Source organism: Hydra vulgaris, chromosome 08 (assembly GCF_038396675.1).
Source record: "Hydra vulgaris chromosome 08, alternate assembly HydraT2T_AEP".
In the NCBI taxonomy this organism is placed as follows: domain Eukaryota; kingdom Metazoa; phylum Cnidaria; class Hydrozoa; order Anthoathecata; family Hydridae; genus Hydra; species Hydra vulgaris.
Window position 1 is genome coordinate 48,611,282 of NC_088927.1, and position 20,125 is coordinate 48,631,406.

A 20,125-nucleotide genomic window follows, 5' to 3' on the forward strand; every position below is an offset into this window, starting at 1 on the left:
AATTAACTCCCGTAGCGTAAAAAATTACACGGGGAGTTAACATATTTCAAAATAGATTAATTTCCCTTGAAATAAATCAACCCCTGTCGGCGAAACAAATTAACTCCCCATAATGTTTTAACTCCCTTGGAACAACAACTTAAACAAATTACGAAAAAAGTAATTCAACTTGATGTTATCCTGTTTATTTTTAAATCTGTTAATTTGCTATTGATATAGATATATTAACAGTAGTACTACATATCTATTAAGCATTTTAAATATATATACATTCGATATAAATGCAGTGCGGGTGATACGAAATGAAGTAACTCCCGGAAAAGCTAACTCCCGGTTAAAACATTTTAACTTACCGGTTAATCTATTTCGAAATAAATTAACCCCGGGAGTTAAATTGTTTTAAAATATGGAGAAATGGATTAACCGGGGGCTTAAATATTTCTAACCCCCATCGTAATAAATTAACCCCTTTTAATGCGCGTTTTAAATTATTCAACTTATAACAAGTTCTACAAGATTGCGTACAGCTGTATGAAATTATTTTAATGTATTTTTAAATATATATCTTCAGTTAGCGTTGAATAAAATTATTTTGTTACTGTTCATTTTTGACAAATTTGTATATTGTTGTGAAAATAAAAAGAAGATCAAAAAATAATAATATTGCACGAGCTTCAGTGAACCTTTCTCTTTTACTGATAATAATGTTTGAGATTATAGAGTTTATTAGTATTATTTATCTAGACACTATATATATATATATATATATATATATATATATATATATATATATATATATATATATATATATATATATATATATATATATATATATATATGCATATATATATATATACATATATATATATATTTATATATATATATATGTATATATATATATATGTATATATATATATATGTATATATATATATATATATATATATATATATATATATATATATATATATATATATATATATATATATATATATATATATATATATATGTATATATATATATATATATATATATATATATATATATATATATATATATACATACAGAAATACACACGTAAACATATTACTATATACGCACATATACATTTTAGCTGTATTTTAACTCCTATTACTAGTTAAAATAGAGATAAAATGTCTAATACAAATACAACAATGGTGTCATCATAAAATTAAATTAAAAACTCTAACAAATGTCAAGATTTATATCTGAATGTTTAACTAATGGATAAAAGTAAAATATTTGTTCTTAACAGCGTAACGGTTTTATTAAAAAGTGAAGGAGAGTTTGAGTTTAAAAGTTTAATTAAAAGGAAAAAAAGCGTTTGAAAGAAAATAAATAAATTGATTCAAATTAAACTAACTCTATAGACCACGCGACTAAACATTTAAATAATGTAAAATTATAAATACGTTTATAAAACTTACAGGAAACTTTTACGATTCAAAAACACGTGGTATACAGTCGGTTAATGGTTGGCACGGAATGCCAACAGTTAGCCAACTATAGCCAAAACTGGCCCGTCAGTTGGGCCAACTAAAGCGTGTTTACTGGGTAATTAATAATCTAATGGGTCGTTATAAAAGTAGTTCATTACTTCCTCTCAATATTACTATTAATGATAATAATATTCACTGCCCAACAAAAATCTCAAAAGAGTTTAACAATTACTTTTCTAATGTTGGTCTAAATTTAACTAACAAAATTGTACCTCCCATTAATTTATTCAAAACCTATTTAAATTCTGCCAATAATAATTTATTATGTGACAGTGAATTAACGTTAAAAGAAATTTAGGAGGCTTTCTCATATTTAAAAATAAACAAATCGCCAAGTTTTGATGGAGTATATAGCAGTATTCTAATTTTAAATAAAAGACTTATCATCAAACCTTTATTTCATATTCTAAAAATTACAATAAATGAAAGTGTATTTCCTGATACAATAAAAGTAGCTAAAGTGAACCCAATTTATAAAGGAAATGATTGTTATGATATCTCATATATATCCGTATTATCTGTTTTTTCCAAAATTTTTGAACGCGTTATGAATAACAGAATTTATGTCTATTTCACAAAAAACAATCTCTTTTACCCTAAACAATTTGAGTTTCAAAAGAATATTTCAACGGAGCATGCCATTACTGAATAAGTTTACCAAACAACTAACGGTTTTGAAAAAAATAAGTTTACACTAGGAATTTTTACAGATCCGTCAAAAGCATTTGAAACAGTAGACCGCTCTATACTCTTAGAAAAAATAAATTATTATGGAGTAACAAACAAAACATTTTCTTGGATAAAAGGCTACCTTACTGACTGAAAACAGTATGTGATAAGTCCGGATTCCGGTACATTAAATATTCTGTGTGGAGTACCACAAGGTTCATTTCTCGGCCCTCTCCTTTTTTTAATATATATAAACAACTTCTGTAATGTATCTGCAAATTTAAATTCAATTATGTATGCTGATGACACTAACTTGTTTATGTCAAATAGTGATATTAATCAGCTATATGGTGAAATAAATATTGAGCTGTTAAAAGTAAATAAAGAGTTCAGAGCTAACAAACTATCAATAAACGACAAGAATATTCTCTGATGAACCCATTTTGAGACGACTGAAAGAAGTAAGGAGCACTCGTTCTATAGCCCTCTTGTTGTTGGCGTCTTACATCTTCCAAGTGGGATGCAATGAAGGGGTTGTTATAGCAACTAATAAACTCCGTACCAATAAGAAAGTTTGCATTGTGTTGTTTCACCTGAAAAGGAATGTCTGTCTCGTTTTAGAACCTTTGGTGTAATTCCAACAACGAAGAGCAATTCTCCGCTTTTAAATACTGTTTTTGTGCCCAAAAGAGAGCAAAGGAAATAATATAAAGCCTTGGTGATCAAAACCAAAAAAAATCTCTTTACTTTTTACTTATTAAACAAAGGTTGATAAAACACTTTCAAAAGAAAGATTCTCTTAATAGAATCACGGGGAAAATCTCGTTGCTTTGAGGTATGTAAAGGGGTTCCTTTAAATAACTACATCTTGATCTTTTTGACTCAAAACAGCAAAATGGGTTACAAAATTGGGCCACAAAAGAGGTTAATTTAACCACAAAAAAAGATCAGTATTATTATTACCAAGTCAGGTTGAGCACCGCATTTTCCCCAGTTGGATAAAGTTTCTCCTTCAGAATCACTTTAAAATTTATTTAACTCATACATATCATACATATCGAGTGCAGTAGGTGATCAAAAAATAGAAGGAGAGCGCAGCGCAGCATCTTCGTACAGTCGAGCACGAGCTAGCATGACTAACTGTTTATGGACTTATGGAAATAGGCTCGGTTCCGTCTAATTCAGCTACAGCTAAATCCTATTTTTTCTTAAATAGTTTACAATTAATCATAATAGTAGAATTTAAAATTAAATTTTTTTATCATGTGCATTCTTATTTCGGATACTAAAGTTTCAAACTCAAATACAAAAACTAGGCAGATTTCTCATTGTCGGTCATTATAATGTTTTCTAATTATTGAGAGAAAAAAAGGGGTCATCGGGCGCCCCTTCAAGCTTGGCGCCTGGGTCAATATGCCCCCTTTGCCCCTTCCTCTTGAAGGCCCTAAATTTAGGTAGTGGCAATACAACAAAATTGAGCCCTTTTATTGAGTTAACCTTGGTTCACCTTCTTCAGATGCTTGGCGATTGGGACTTTGGTAGACAATTATATCATGTTCAAAGTTTAGCGAAAGACTATTTGAAATGATGAAACGTGTTTGTTCAAAAATGAAACGCCTGGTCGCAAATAGTACAAAGGATTTTTGAGTCGATAGCACTCAGAAATAAGCGAAAGAACAACTACAAACATCTTTTAGAGCAGGGTCATGCACACCAGAAATTATAGCCCATTATTTTGATGTTTTGAAAAAATATTTTGATTTAGCAAAAAATAGGTTTTAGTAAAGCCATGCGTTTGTGGAATTGTGATGAAACTGATTTCAATGGTGGAATTGTGATGAAACTGATTTCAATGGTGGAATTGTGATGAAACTGATTTCAATGGTGGAATTGTGATGAAACTGATTTCAATGGTGGAATTGTGATGAAACTGATTTCAATTTTGGCGATGCTAAAGTAATTACCAGAAGAAGTGCAAAGCGTCCGCTAGTATTAACTGAAAATAACGAAAAATAAACTATACTGTTCTTAATTGTATTAATGCTGACAGATTCCTTCTACTGTCTTTTGTTGTTTACAAATCAAAGAATCAATTCTATGATGATTAGATTAAAGGAAGCCCACCAAACACACTTTACACAACATCACCATCTGGTCGGATGGAAAGAAATAAAATTTTGCATTTTGGCTCGATTTTTGAACTTTGGCTCGATGAAGTCTTTGAAATGTTTATTCCTCACATTCAAAAATTTAGTAGTTCATTCATCTCACAATCTGCAGCCTCTTGATGTTGGTGTATTTTGCCATGCTAAAGATGTTTGGCGAGATACTTTAAGAAAATTTTGGCCCAAAAAAAATTTCGCTAGTCTCCTAGCACAGTTGTATAGAAACAATAAAGCTTACACTTGTACTCAAATTATTTCTTGTTTTGAAAACATTGGGCTCTTTCCATTAAACCAAGGCAATATTGACAATTAAAATTTCAAGTTATTCGAACTTTTAATAACACCTTAATATCATTATCAGCAGTTACAAAATCACTACGCAGCCCAAGTTCTTTGCCTCAAACTGCTCAACAAATACAAACCTTAATTCCGCCTACAACTCCAATTTCAATTTCAACTTTAAATTTAACTTCTCAAAAAGAATTGGCAACTCGTATAAAAAATCAAATATATGTTTACTCAGGTCACTGATCCCCTGATTCCCTAATTCCCTGATTCCCTGATACTCTGACATAATGCTTACGTATTAATCATGCGGAAGTTACTTTATTTAAAAGCGCGTTAATTACTTAAAAAATGTTATGCGTCAAAACAAATTAATTTTATTTAAAGTTTATTAACTAATTGAGGTTCAATATTGTGTAGTGTAGTGGTTAATAATTTTGAGCATGGTACCTGCGCCCGGGTACAATTCTTGTTGGGGCGATTAAATAAAAGGACAGTGGGAATTTTTTAATAATACAATATAAGTATTTTTTGATAAAAAAGTTTAGTTTATAAATCCGAACTAATATTTTCTACAAAATACGCTTAAACCTGTTTAATTCTAGCGTTGCTTGCGGTCAAATTATTTTTTCTATTTTTAAGGCCGATTTTCACCGATTTTTTTTTTTTAATTTCGAGATTTTGCTGACAACAATTAAAAATTGGCGGGAAAGGGTTTTAATAAGCTTGGGGCGGGTGGAAAATTTTCCAAAAATTATTAAACGTTAGCCACCCCCCCCCCCCTCCTTTTATTTTATTTTTTTTCATTAGGGACTAGAGAGTACTATAGTTTATAAAGAAATTCTTTAGTGAAATTTTTTAACTTAGAATTTTTTGTTTTTAACATTTGTTGTAAGTCATTAAAATTTTTAATTTCAATTCTTTTTCTCTTATAAACACTCATTAGGTATGTATAAAATATATAAGATTTATTTGCTTTCACCGGCTTCACTTCACTTCTCAAAATAATTATCATTTACAAGAGTAAAAGGTTGCTAAAAACGGGCACCAGGGGCGCCCGTGAAATTTCTAGTTACACTATAGTGTTTAAATTTACAACCCCCTCATTTTGGTCAAGTTTTATTTTGTAGGTGCATTTAAAAAGAACATAGAAGAAAAAGAAATATGATACTAACTTTCGATTATATAGAGAGTAATATAATAGCGATTACATAACGAATATATAGTTGAATATTTTCAAAATTCGATTCGATGTTTTAATTTCCGATTAGCAGGGAATAATTAAAAAAATTGAAAAGGGCGTAAGTTTAGAATCATATCATCTTCTGCAATTATATCAAAGTTTTGTAAATAAAAGCACAATTAAAAACCCAAAGTTTTTGTGAACTCTAACAACTTACTTTCGTTAAGATATTCAGTTGAGCAGGAAAATAAAGGAAAGATACGACTTGTTCTGGATTTTCGCGAATTGAATCAGTATGTTAATTCACATAATGCCTCAAGTGACGCATGTGACGAAAAAGTTAAAAATGGAGAGCTGTTGGTGACAAATTTGCAACGCTTGATCTTAGATGCGCCTATATGCAAATACATATCGATCCGAGTTTGTGGGAGCATCAGAAGGTAGTCTACAAAGAAGAAAAATACTATCTTACACGTCTTGGTTTTGGGTTAAAATCTACCCCAAAAATAATGTCTTCAGTCTTAGGCAGTGTGTTGAATCTCAATGCAGGTATTAGTGAAGAAACTGACCACTACATTGAAGACATAATTGTTAATTTGGAAAAGACATCAGTTGAAAAGGTCGTAAATCATTTAGCGTATTATGGATTGTTAACAAAAGAGCTGGTGCAATGTGATACTGCACGAGTGTTGGGTTTGCAACTGTTTAGAAACGAAAAAAAGGAGCTTTGTTGGAAACGTGGAAACACCATTCCAAAGTCACAAGATATCAAAACTGAAAAAGTAACATGACGGGAACTTTTTTTTAATATGTGGACACTTATTAGGTCACTATCCTGTTGGAGGGTGGCTTAGAATTGCCTGCAGTTTTATAAAAAGTCATAGTCAAGGAAATGCTTGGGATGATCTAATCGGAGATCAAGCTCAGTCATTGTTAATCGAAATATTGCGCCGATTAGAAATTTGTGATTCTGTGAGAGGGAAATGGAATGCTAAAGGGATTCAAAATGGAGCAACATTGTGGTGTGATGCTAGCAGCATGGCAATAGGGGTTGCTATAGAATACGATGGCGTAATAATTGAGGATGCAGCCTGGCTTCGAAGTATAAATAATGTTATGCATATTAATATTGCTTAATTAGATGCTTTGGTGCGTGGGATAAACCTAGCTGCTAAGTGGGATACAAAGAATTTGTTAGTATTCACTGATTCAGTAACAGTTCATGGATGGCTAAAAAGTATGCTGACTGAAAGTCATAGGATTCGATCAAATGCATTATCAGAAATGCTTATTAAAAGAAGACTTTCTCTATTGCAAGACCTAATAAAAGAATATAATATAAACATCACGTTAAAATGGGTTCCGTCCTCCAAAAACAAAGCTGATGTGTTGATAAGTGTTCCAAAGACTTGGTTAAATGAGCTTTCACGAAAAAATACTAAAGACCTATGTGGAGTAAGTATTGCTGAAAAAATTCAAATTTGTCACTCAAAGCATCATTTAGGCGTTAATCGGACAATGTTTACAGTGCAACGAAGACTTCCGCACTTATTAAGAAAGAATGTTGAAGAATGTGTTTGCAAATGTTGTCAATGTAATTCTAATAACTTGATAAAAATCACTTTTATTATAGCTTGAAAAGATTCCTTCGTAATTATATTTTCAGCATTTGCCATCATTACATCATATTCTCTTAGTACTTCTTCACCTCGCAAAGAAGTTCTCCAATTACTAATTTCTTTCTGACAAACATTGAGAACATCAGCAGATAGGATGCAAGGAACAACATGGGGAACAGTGGGAGTTAATTTAGAGCGTAGAAGAAAATTTATAAAATGGCTTAATGATAACAAATAAGAACTTGAAAACATAGAATGTTATTTTCTCCTTTTTCAATCATAGTATCTGCTTCATTATCATCATTATTGCTTTTAGTTTCGTTTGGCAAGCAAGATGTTTGGAAATATCCAACTTTATTTGGTAATTTAGTCATAAATCCTGACCCTATTGAATTAGGTAAAGCAGACTTTGTTTCGGTGCATTCAGATACTGACATACTATTACTTTCATCATAAATTTGCTTTTTGTTAAGCATTTGTTAATCCGAATCATTAATTTTCAACTCTATAATACAGAAACTTCAAAATTCTTCAAAAAACATAAAATTCCTTGTCAGCGCTAGTTAAGTTTGCTACTCTTCTTTTTGTTTTTGACCCCCTTAATAAAAGTTTACCTTCCTCCATTACAACCTTCTTCACTGAAACTCGATTTATACGTTCACATTTAAATAGAAACATCAATAATGAAAAACTAAATGTACCTCCCTATAAAACTTTGAGGTCTGGTAAGTATTTAATTACACATCAGTGAATGGAATCGAAGTCTTGTTTTTTATCATTATTTACTTCTTTTGGTTTTTTTTTTCTTACTACATCTATAAAAACCTTATTGTTTTTGTCATTAATATTTATTTCTTTCATTACTGCTTTTTTTATTATTACTATTATTATTACAATTATTATATATATTATTAATTATTATTATAATTATTATAAATACTAATATTTTTGCTGTTACTTTTGCTCTATTAATGAATAAAAATATTATTATTGTTAATATTATTATTATTTTTTAAATTAATATTATTAATATAATTATTTGGTGTCAATCCTTTAATCAGGATTCTGCATAAGTGACTCCTTCCTCAATCAATTATTTATATTTATTCTTAATAATTATATTTTGATTTTATTATTTAAGATATTATTGATATTCTTATTCCTATTATTTTTATTATTATCACTATTATTGTTATTGTTGTTGTTATTACTATTATTATTATTAATATTATTATTGTTATTAATATATTATTGTAATTATATGGTTGTAAACTTTGAGGATAATAAATATTTTGTTGTTTTTGTTGTTGTTTATCATAATATACACTACAATGATTTAATAAGTAAAAAAAAGGAATGGGTAAAACATAAAGCCTTTTTATCAAATTTTGTGAAAAAGTACTACCACAGTCTAAAAGAAAAGTACGAACGCAGTCTAAAATAAATATACAATTAAAGGATTACTAAAAACTGCTTCAACAAACAACATGAAACTACAACAACTTTATGATTCAAATTTATAATACAACACAGTTAAAAATTGACTTTAAAAATGCTAAATGCAATAAATTAGCTTAGTTATTTAAATTGATTCTGATTCTTACCAGATGATTTATCATTTTCACCTTCTTCTGATATTTCTTGATTTCTAAAGTATTAAAAATATAAAGATAAACCATAAATGAATATTATATAAATTATTAGACATAATTATATAACTAACACATATATGTTATTCAACCATATTCAAAGAATGCTTTTTAAAGAAAATGTTTAACTCTAACTGAAAGTGAAGCTTATAATCGTTATACTACTATACTATGCAAATGAAAATATTTTATAAAATTTTTTTATAACTTTTTTAAATTTATTTAAAATTTATAACTTGTTTAAAACTGCTTTACATGCATACTATATTTAAATTACTGTATTTAAAATAAAATAAACTATATGTAAATTTTAATAAGAAAATATTAAAGCAAATAAAATAAGTTTGATGTATTTCATATAAGATAGGAAATAAAATTTTTGCAATACGATCAGAAAACACAGATCAAATTATTCCAATATTAAAATTTTAGTCCTATAAAAAGAGTTTGCACATTTTAATTTAAAATAGATTTAATGCACTCCTTAAAATCACAAAACTTTTTTGAAAAAAATTTTTGAATATCAAACAGCTACAAAGATTTTATAAAGATTTTAAACATTTTTCACAATTAATTATTGTGTATTACTTTTATATTACAACCCAAATTCCTCTGCTTTCTTAACAATAATAATTTTATCTAACCATCTGACTTAAGTTACATTCAGTAAATGTCACCAACAACATGTTACAAGCATTAATTACCTTTGTATATATGACATTAATATATGACATAAATAAAACTTTTGCCTAACAATAAACAGTTTAAATTTTTAATTTACAAAATAATAACTTAAAAAGTATAGTGATTAACTAAAACTGAAAAGACAACTAAAAAAGATAATAATGGATAAGATTATAACAAAGTTAAAAAAAAACAACTTGAATTCTTGACATTCCCTCAACTTTAGCTAAAAGATAAATAATTGCTTCAGGTACCAGAACTTTAAAAACAAATTCATAATACTAAAAAAAAACAAGCAATACAGTTGTGCAAAAAATTTTTCAAAATTCTAAAAAAATCTTTGAACTTATATGTATATTTCACTGAAAGTAAAAAAAAAATTGGTGTGAAAAAAAATAAAAATGGGGGAAAAAATAAATAAACCAATAAACAATAAACCATAAAACAAACTAATTAAATAAATTAATTAAATGGTAAAAAACATGGAAAAAAACAAAACAAAACACGAAATTTACTTTTATAAAAGCATATGACCAAGCCAAAACACTATGTAGATAGTGTTGTTGATCCTCACTTAGTAAATACCTAACATAAGTAAGATCCTCACTTAAGAAAATACCTCACATAAGTCAATCAGCTCTTGATCACATAAATTTTTTGGCAGTAAAACAATAAAAAAATTAATTAACTTTATTTTAAAAAAATTATTACATTCTCAAAATAAACAATAAAAATAGTTGGTTAAGTAGTTATTTCTGATATTTATCAATTTAAATACTTTTGTATTAGACGTTTATAAAAAAAAGTTACATATAAACAAATGAAAAATTACCTCTAATAACTAAATCGTCTTTTTTGTTAGAGAAAGTTTACAACAACCTTGATAATGAAATAATTAAACTAAATAATTAAAGTAAATTTATTTTATATTGAAACATTTATAAAAGTTATTTAAATTAAAAAATTGGTATATTATACATTTTATTTTTATAATTTTATAATCTTATAATATAAAAATAATATTATTAGTTTATAAATTTAAATAATAAGCAATACATTTTATGTAATAAAAAGTAATTCTTATTAATCATATTGCATTTATTGATTAATAAATATTGCAAAATTGAAGCTCTAGATTGTTGAAAAGTTTGAGATAAAGTAAATATTGCACTGAATAAATCATACATTTGTAGAATTATGCTGTAAACAGAACTTTACTTTTTAATTAAAAAATGTTTTTGCTTTAGAGTCTCTAAGCATAAACATTTTTCAATTAATTTCTAATAGATATCCAGAGAGCAAAACTTTAACACTGCATATGATTAATTAATCATATGCAATGTAAAAGTTTTGCTCTCGGGATCTGGGTTTATTTAACTAAATAATGCAACATTGGGTTTAATTAAATAATGCAAAATTTAATTAAATAATGCAACAGGGTTTATTTAATTAAATAATGCAACATTGTTTTATATTTATCACAACATAGCATTATTTAAATTATAGCATAAAGTAAAAAATAGTATTAGACTTTATTATAAGCTCTAGTACTATTTTGTATATACATTATGCCTTATGTTAAGAAATAAAAAAATACATTAACAATTTAATACCTGCACATATTTTACAGACAACATAGCCATCACCAATTGTTCCTCCATGGCATTGGATATCGATTATTTTTTTACATAAGGCGCATATAGTTCCAGAGAATGAAGCATCCCCAGAACATACGTGACATTTAATCATTTGAATATGTAGCAGTTATAGCTGACTCAATATTTTCTTTTAATCAAAATTAATTATGCATTTCTAACCAACAAGGCAAATCAACACTAAACAAAGCAAAAAAACTTTAAAATCTAAGTGTTTTAGTTAAATCAATATAAATAATATTGAATAATATTAACTAGTTAAAATATTAACATTAAATTATTTTTCCAAGTGCTTATGTGACATTTGTATGACATACATACGTACAGTATGTATACAACTTAAGGTCAGTTTCCACTCATCCGTTTTACTACGGGAAAGGGAAAGGGATGGGAAAATTAATCACGTGAGCATGCGCAGTTTGTAATTTAGTTTTCCCGAAGTTTAGTTTTTCCTATCATGTCTGTCTTGAGAAAAAGTTGATTTGAGATCAACTTTTTCCCGTGAAAAAGCAAACATGAAAATTAGCAGCCAATCGCGTTGCAATAATCTTCGAGAAATAAAAACAAAAAGTAGATAAGTTTCGAAGAATTTTTCCGTTTTTTTAATTTTGTCATATATATTACTTTTGTGATTTTGCCATAAACATTTATTTTTCTATAATTATGTTTGTAATTATATCAAAGTTATTTATGCATAAATTTTTAATTGCTTACTATGATGCCGAACGGAAAGCATTACGACATTTATTTACCTACAATTGCAATTTTATGTAAGTTTTACTGCTTTTTTAAATTATATAAATATCCGAATGATATGTCATCAAATTAAAATTTCGAGTGACCTATCCGATTCCCGACATTGATTATTGAAAATTCAATTTAATAATGAACGATTTAAACGTCGATTTTTTAAGAATACAAAGTTATTCTACAAGCAAGAGCTTCGAAGCTCATCTGATAGAAAAAGTGAGAAGGTTTCCGTGTCTATGGGATACTACAACTCGCTCATATAAAGAAACACCTTTAAAAATTGAAGCATGGAAGCAGATATCTGCTTTATTAAATGTAGAAGGTAGCAATTTATTTTTTCAAGTAAATTTTAACAACAATATGTAAAACAAAACTACATCTATGTTTATAACAACAAAAAACGCAATCAATGACAATTTATTATAGAACCAAAATAATAATTGTTCATTTTATTATTATCAAGCATTTACATAAATATTTGGAATACACTGACAAAAGCGACACAGACAAAAGACAAAATTGGGAAATAATAACAAAACAACTTGTGTAATAGTTATAAAACTAATATAACACTAAATAATTGAAACATATTCATAACATATCAAAACAATACAAATAACAAAACTTTTTTTTATCTTGTAATAAGATAATATTATTATATATACATATATATATATATATATATATATATATATATATATATATATATATATATATATATATATTTTTTTTTTTTTTTTGATTAGGAAAAATTCTGACTTCAACATGGACAAAGCTAAGAGAAAATTTTCGTAAATGCTTAAACCGCCAAAAGAAGGCTACCATCTGGAGCTGGTGGAGATCAACTACCCTCATGTCATGACATCTTTCAAAAACATTAATTCTTTACAGAATTAATGTTTTTGAAAGATGTCATTGGGGTAAAAATGACTAGTTCAAACATAAAATGCGACATTTTTGCAACACAGCCTCCCGTTGAACACATTGCTTTTGAAAATATAGACAATTCGATTAAAGCATCAAGTTCGAGAGATAATTTGACTTTAACGGAAAATAAAACAGTTGTAAGTTCAATTGCATCACCACAAATGATCATCTCGTCACCTAATAAAATGAAAAGAAAAATGAAACCTGACCCATTACAAGTTGCTCTTGAAAAATCTATAATGATTGATGTGGAGCAAAATAAACTGATGAAAATTAATGATAACGATCCGGATGAGCGGTAGAAGTTTAGTAAGTTCCTTTCAAAAAAGAAAAACAAAATAGCAAAAATTAAAGTTATGGAAATCCTCCTTCAATTGGAAAGTGACAATGATTAAAAATGTAAAATCGAATTTTTGAATAAAATATATATTTTATATACTAAGATATTAGTTATTTTTACATTTAATATACAACTCAGGTAAACTATAAAATACTTTATATATATATATATATATATATATATATATATATATATATATATATATATATATATATATATATATATATATATATACATATATATATACATATATATATATATATATATATATATATATATATATATATATATATATATATATATATATATATATATATATATATATATATATATATATATATATATATATAATTTATGTCAGTATATTCTACAAATAGAGTGCTCAATGTTCTTAAAGAACAGAGCAATAATAAATTAGTAAAAACTTTTTACTAACGATATCGAATCGTTACGATTTCGAAATCGAACGAAAGTGGCTTAGTTTCGTTCGAATTCGATTCGATTCGAAAGTACGCTGCACTGATATTGAAATTTGGAATTTAAATAGTAATAATTTATAGTGTGTGACAGAACACAGAACAGAAATGAAACATTATACATTTTATATTTAATAACCAATCATATTGCAGTTTTATAATGTAAACAAAATACTAAGCAACACAGACTAGACTCTAGAGTCAAATAAAAGAGAATGAAATCAAATGAGACTAGTATCATACAATACAATTACAATGTGCAATAATTCAAGTAAAAAAAAATCAAGTCAAGTACTTGCAATGCAGTGCATAGAATAAAGACTAGGACTAGTATTATATTTATAATTATAGTTTAACAGATAATACAATACAAGTAAAAGTACAATGCTATAATGAATGCAAATGCTATACAGTTATGTAAAGTAGTAGTACATGCATAGGCAATTGTTCCAGAAAGTTCAAGACCTTAATCTACAGTGTACTGTACTGACTGTGGCTGGCAGGGTAGTCTGGCTTCGGTATGCTACTGTTATGTGTTATACTACAAATTTTCGTGAACAAAAGTTAGTTCAGCCACATGCTCAGATAGTAGATTACATCGCCTTCTTGTAACAATGTTACCAGACGTCAAGTTCAATCTCTCCGAATTTACAGAAGTTGCTGGAATAGCCAATAGTGCCCTCGCTATTCTTGAGAGTTTCGGCAGACGGTGATGATTAACTTTCCACCAATCAAGTACATTGGCGTTCCTTCCAATAGGAGGTTCAATCATATACATTCTGACCTCCTCTTGCACAGATGCTGCATCATCAACTGGCAGCATCCTATTCGCAGTTGCTGTTGTAAGCATGCTGTCGAAGTCATCCCATAAACTACTTGGCTTGGAGGCTGCAGCTGATGTCCGACCAGGACCTGAACCAGGACTAGCACTTCCAAAAGCAGGGGCGTGAGCACCAGCATTAGAAGATGTTCCTACAAAGTATAATATAATATAAATAGATGTAAAACTAAAATAACAAACAGAAATGAAAATCTATGCATTACTGTTTTATTATTCATCTGTAATTAAATTAAACCACAATGCAGTAAATCTGAAAGTTAAATCTGAACTGCAGACCATTACCATTACCATCAAGTCTTAATCTGTGTTAATCACGTAACATTAAACGTAATATTTTAGGAATTGTATCTTAAATTAAGTTCGTGTCATGATTGCTCAAGGCACAATGTTCACCTCCACCAACACCAGTACCGCCACGAGATCGGAATTCCTTAGAGTACTGATGAAGACTGTCTACAACAGTAGCTTGCTGTTGTTCAGAGAAGAAGATGGATTTGTAGCGTGGATTAAGAAATGTACATGCTGCATCAGGCAAAGCTGATATGAATTGCGGAAATCGTCGGTCTAGTTTTAACTTTAATTTTCGAGCAATAAGTACACCACAACCCTTATGTGAAGGATCATTGATAAATTGCTGTAATTGCTGATTTAAGCCATGCAAAGCCGGAATTTTCATATACAACGTTGGGTAGTTCTTGCCACATAATTCTCTACTTGCTTGTTCAAATCGAGCAAGAATTGCGTGATAGCCTTCAGCAAGCTTCCAGGCTGCATTAGTCAAGTTATCAATTTTTTCACTTATTGCTAGCTCTGCAGATATAGCATCTTTTTCTTCGCATAATCTCTTCAGCATAAAGTAATCCTAGTTCTACCTAGTAGCAACATTGATTATTAGTTCTCGTTCTACCTTTCCTAATCGCTTCTGCTCTCTGTGCAAATTCTGTGTAGCCTGGCAGCTATGGTGATAATGTGACACAATACGACTGCTTTTGGAAAGGACAGTCTGCATTCCATCAATTTCACTCACGGCATCATTGATGGTTAATTGTAAAGTGTGATCAAAACAAGAAAGATCATAAAATGATTGTGAGAGATTCGTGGCGCTTTTCATATTACTGCCATTATCACGCAACGCATAAATTGGAACAGTCCGAGGAAGCTCCCAATTATCAATAGTCTTGTCTAAAGATTTAAGAATGTTTTCGCCTGTATGTTCTCCTGGAAATGGCTTGTTTTCTAATACAAATGTCTTTAGCTCAATTTCAGGGCTTACATATGACAGACAGAAATAAAGAAATGGATCTTGTGCCCTCGAAGTCAACAGGTCAGTCGTGAATGAATATGAAGGAATATCTTCAAAATCTCGGTATATTTCATTAGCGGTTTTCTGTTTTACACTACAATATAACTCAGGTACAACTGATCTTGGAAACGTAGTTCTGCTTGGCACCAGATATTGTGGTTCCATTAATTCCATCAGTTCTTTGAATCCTCTGCCTTCTACAAAGTCGTATGGCAACATGTCTAGAGCAAGCATGCGACAAACCGAACATTTAAAATTTTTTTGAACAAAAAATTATTTTAGGGGTAGCTCAAGACCCTTAAAAATTTTGACTGGTCCCTAAATGTCAACCTGGTACTCAAAAGAAGCGAAATTATATAAAAACTTCAAAAACAGTAATCACTTTACAAAAAAAGCATGTTTAAAAAAACTATTTTTTTAAAAACAATAGTTTTTATGCATTTATTTAAGAAAAAAGTTATTTTTTTGTAAATTGATTATTATTTTTAAAGTTTTTATATAATTTTGCTTCTTTTGAGTACCAGGTTGACATACTTTAGAAGAACTTTTATTTTCAAAATTTTAGGGACCAGTCACATATATATGTATATATATATATATATATATATATATATATATATATATATATATATATATATATATATATATATATATATATATATAAATATATATATATATATATATTTATATATATATATATATATATACATACTCTATGTATATATGTGTATATATATATGTATGTATGTATATATATATATATATATATGTATATATATATATTTATATATGTATATATAGGTATATATATATATATATATATATGTATATGTATATATATATATATCTATTTGTACATATGTCTATGTATACATATATCTATGTATACATATATCTATGTATACATATATCTATGTATACATATATATATATATATATATATATATATATATATATATATATATATATATATATATATATATATATATATATATATATATATATACATATATATATATATATATGTGTGTGTGTATATATATAGGGGAAAGGCGCCTATGATGGCATACTTAACTTTGAAGCTTCATTATTCAGTATCCTGAAGACCAATAATAAAAGTTTTGATATGGATACATTCCTTGTTACATCTAGAACAATAATTACCCTGAGAGTTTTCATCAGTTTTATTTTTTTTATAAGTTATTCTTATTGTAAAAAAAAGCACAAGTATGCCATCATAGGCAACCACTGCTCCTATGATGGCATAGGGGTGGATGGGGCTAGTTAGCATCGAGGGTAACTTAATGATTTCATTTAACCTTAGAGTCCTTCCTCAGAAAAGCCAGAAATTACTCGAAACCATCCTAATTTACCATTTCATGCTACACACCAGCATTGTAAAATTTTGCGCATGCGCATAGGATATATTGCGTTTTTCGTATTTTTTGGACCAAAAAAAAATTTTGGAGCATCGCTTTCTTTTAACTTTACTTAAAAATAAGTTTTTCTTATAAAAAAAAAAGATTTTCCCAACTCGTCTATATTTCAACACCCCCAACTTGTCAGTATGCCATCATGGGTAAAATTCATCATTTTCACTAAAACAAGCTGTGTCTGCTTTGTTTAAAAGATAAAATTAAAGTAACTATTCACTAAATGCACAAAACTTGAATATAAAATGCATGAAAACTTCATTTCTGCACAGTTAATAGTAAAATCACAATCTTAAATATATGAAGGAAATAAAACTACAACAGCACATCCCAAAATCGATTTTTGTTGATTATAAAAACAATACTTGTGCAAAAGGGACGTTTTTTCACTAAAACTAACGTAAAGTTAGTATAGTCACGTAGGTCTAATCATTTTTTTACCAAAACTAATTTTAATGGAAATATGACCAGTATGCCATCATAGGCGCTATGCCATCATAGGCGCCTTTCCCCTACTCTATGTATATATATATGTGTGTGTGTATATATATACTCTATGTATATATATGTGTGTGTGTGTGTGTGAGCCTAATTGTTTTTGTAAAGTTGTTATCCCTTGGTAATCTGAAACATTGCTTCGTCATTCTCCAGCTAGAAAAGCAGAGGATGTTTCGCAATCCACAAATCCTAAAGGGCAATATTGATTTAAAGGTTCAAACTAACGACCATGCATAAGGTAGTTATGCAGAGCAGTTGCAGCTTTAGTGACATTAATTACAGTTTTTTCGTTTGCAATAATTGATTTGCGAAAAATTCTGCATCTTGCTGCAAGAATCCCAAAAGTATTTTCTATTATTCTACGAGCACGCGACAATCTATAATTATATATTCTTTCTTTTAAAGACAATATTTCCTTAGGATATGATTTCATTAAATAGTTTTTGAGAGGAAATGCCTCATCTTTAATAAGAACATAGGGCAGTTTTACGTTTGAACCATTTGGTTTTTTAGGTTCTGGGATAGGCAACAAGTTTGATACAAAAGCAATTCCTATTTTACTATTTTTGAATACACCACCATCACTGTTTCTACCAGTATCACCAATGTCAATAAGTGTGAATTCATAGTTTAAATTGCAAATAGCCATCAAAACAATTGAGTGAGATTTTTTGTAATTAAAGAAGAATGACCCTGATCTTGAAGGGGCTTGCATAACAATATGTTTCCCATCAATAGCCCCTATGCAATTGGAGAAGTTCCATTTCTTCTCAAACTCGTTTGCTATAGCTTTCCATTCATCTTCGCTTTTTGGATAGCTAATATATTCTTTAGCCAGCAAAATAGTCCATATAGCAATACAGGTTTCGTTTATTATTCTTCCTACGGAAGTTGGACATATTTGAAACATACCAGCTAAATCTATTTGTGAAGTGCCTCCAAAAACGTATCTCAAAGTGACCATTAATCTTTCACTAGTTCCAATTGTTTCATGTCTGAAAGAAGATTTTGTAATCGCTGGTGCAATTAAGCTTAACAAATGTTCATACTTTGTAGGTGTCAGTCTAAAAAACTTAAAAAAGTATTCGTGATCAAAAAGCTGCATATCTGTTATAAATAAACTGAATGCTCTTTTTGTTTTTCTTTCTCTAAATAATTTTCTGACCCACATACTTTTTTTATACTTTTGCCTTCTTTTGATTTTTAAATAATACAGTAATAACAAATATAAAGTTTTCCTGCTAAGAATCGATAACGCCGCCATTTTTATTATTTAACTATCATTATTTAAAAACGAAAGTTAAATTGATACGTATAAGTGGAGATCAATAAATCCTAACCGTCCTGTACAAATTACTGTTTATTTCCCATCCTTTTCCCTTTCCCGTAATAAAACGAATGAGTGGAAACTCGCTTTTAAAAACATTTAGTTAAAATACAGCTTTAACTATTTTATTTTTTAATAAGATCTATTTTTATTATCCGTTTAAAAAACTAAAATTACTTCTAATATTATAAACTTTTCAAAACATTCTTGAAAGTCTAAAACCATCTCGAATAAATTTTTGAAGATTTCTCAAGTAAATTTAATGGCGGAAAGCTTAAATTTTCTGACCGGTGCCGATTTGACCTATTGCGGGTTGCAAAAACGAGTTTATACACATTTCGGTCGAAAAAAGCAGACTTGGTTGCAAAAACGATAGCGCTGTTGAAAAAATGAAAGCAAAGTTGTAATACCCAAAAAAAATCTACATAAAAGAAAAAAAAAGAGACAATACCAAATTTAACTATGGTCATCATCGTCATCATTATTTACAATTAGAAGCCACAGGTTATAAAAAATAACTACTCTCTTTTTTTCTTTAACTTGCTTACATTGTTTCCAGTTTAGGATGTTGAATGCAGGAACTTCCTGACTCAATGCATGGGTTTTGCTTGTGTCTCTGTTTTTATGACTAGGCAACTCATTCTATTATATGAAAGAATACTGAGGTTAGTTTACAAAGAATTGAATGGTGTAAAAAACAGATCCTAAAAACACTAATATAAATCAAGTTAGAGATTCAATTTGGCCAAATATTAATACAGAAGCTGGTTTTAGGACCCAAAATGCAAAGCCAAAAGTTTGCA

At 28.5% G+C, this 20,125-nt stretch overlaps 2 protein-coding genes across 2 annotated transcripts; both read right to left on the reverse strand.

Moving 5' to 3' along the window:
• Positions 1-15,629: 15,629 nt before the first annotated feature.
• LOC136083384 (zinc finger BED domain-containing protein 4-like) lies at positions 15,630-16,283 on the reverse strand. The gene has a single exon (XM_065802779.1). The coding sequence runs from the start codon at positions 16,281-16,283 to the stop codon at positions 15,630-15,632; it is 654 nt and encodes a 217-aa protein (XP_065658851.1).
• Positions 16,284-18,215: 1,932 nt separating this feature from the next.
• On the reverse strand, positions 18,216-19,100 carry LOC136083385 (putative nuclease HARBI1). Its single transcript, XM_065802780.1, has one exon. The coding sequence runs from the start codon at positions 19,098-19,100 to the stop codon at positions 18,216-18,218; it is 885 nt and encodes a 294-aa protein (XP_065658852.1).
• Positions 19,101-20,125: the final 1,025 nt, after the last annotated feature.

Coding starts and splice junctions, on each gene's coding strand:
- LOC136083384 (XM_065802779.1), bottom strand. CDS start 16,283: ATGTTGCCATACGACTTTGTAGAAGGCAGAGGATTCAAAGAACTGATG.
- LOC136083385 (XM_065802780.1), bottom strand. CDS start 19,100: ATGCAGCTTTTTGATCACGAATACTTTTTTAAGTTTTTTAGACTGACA.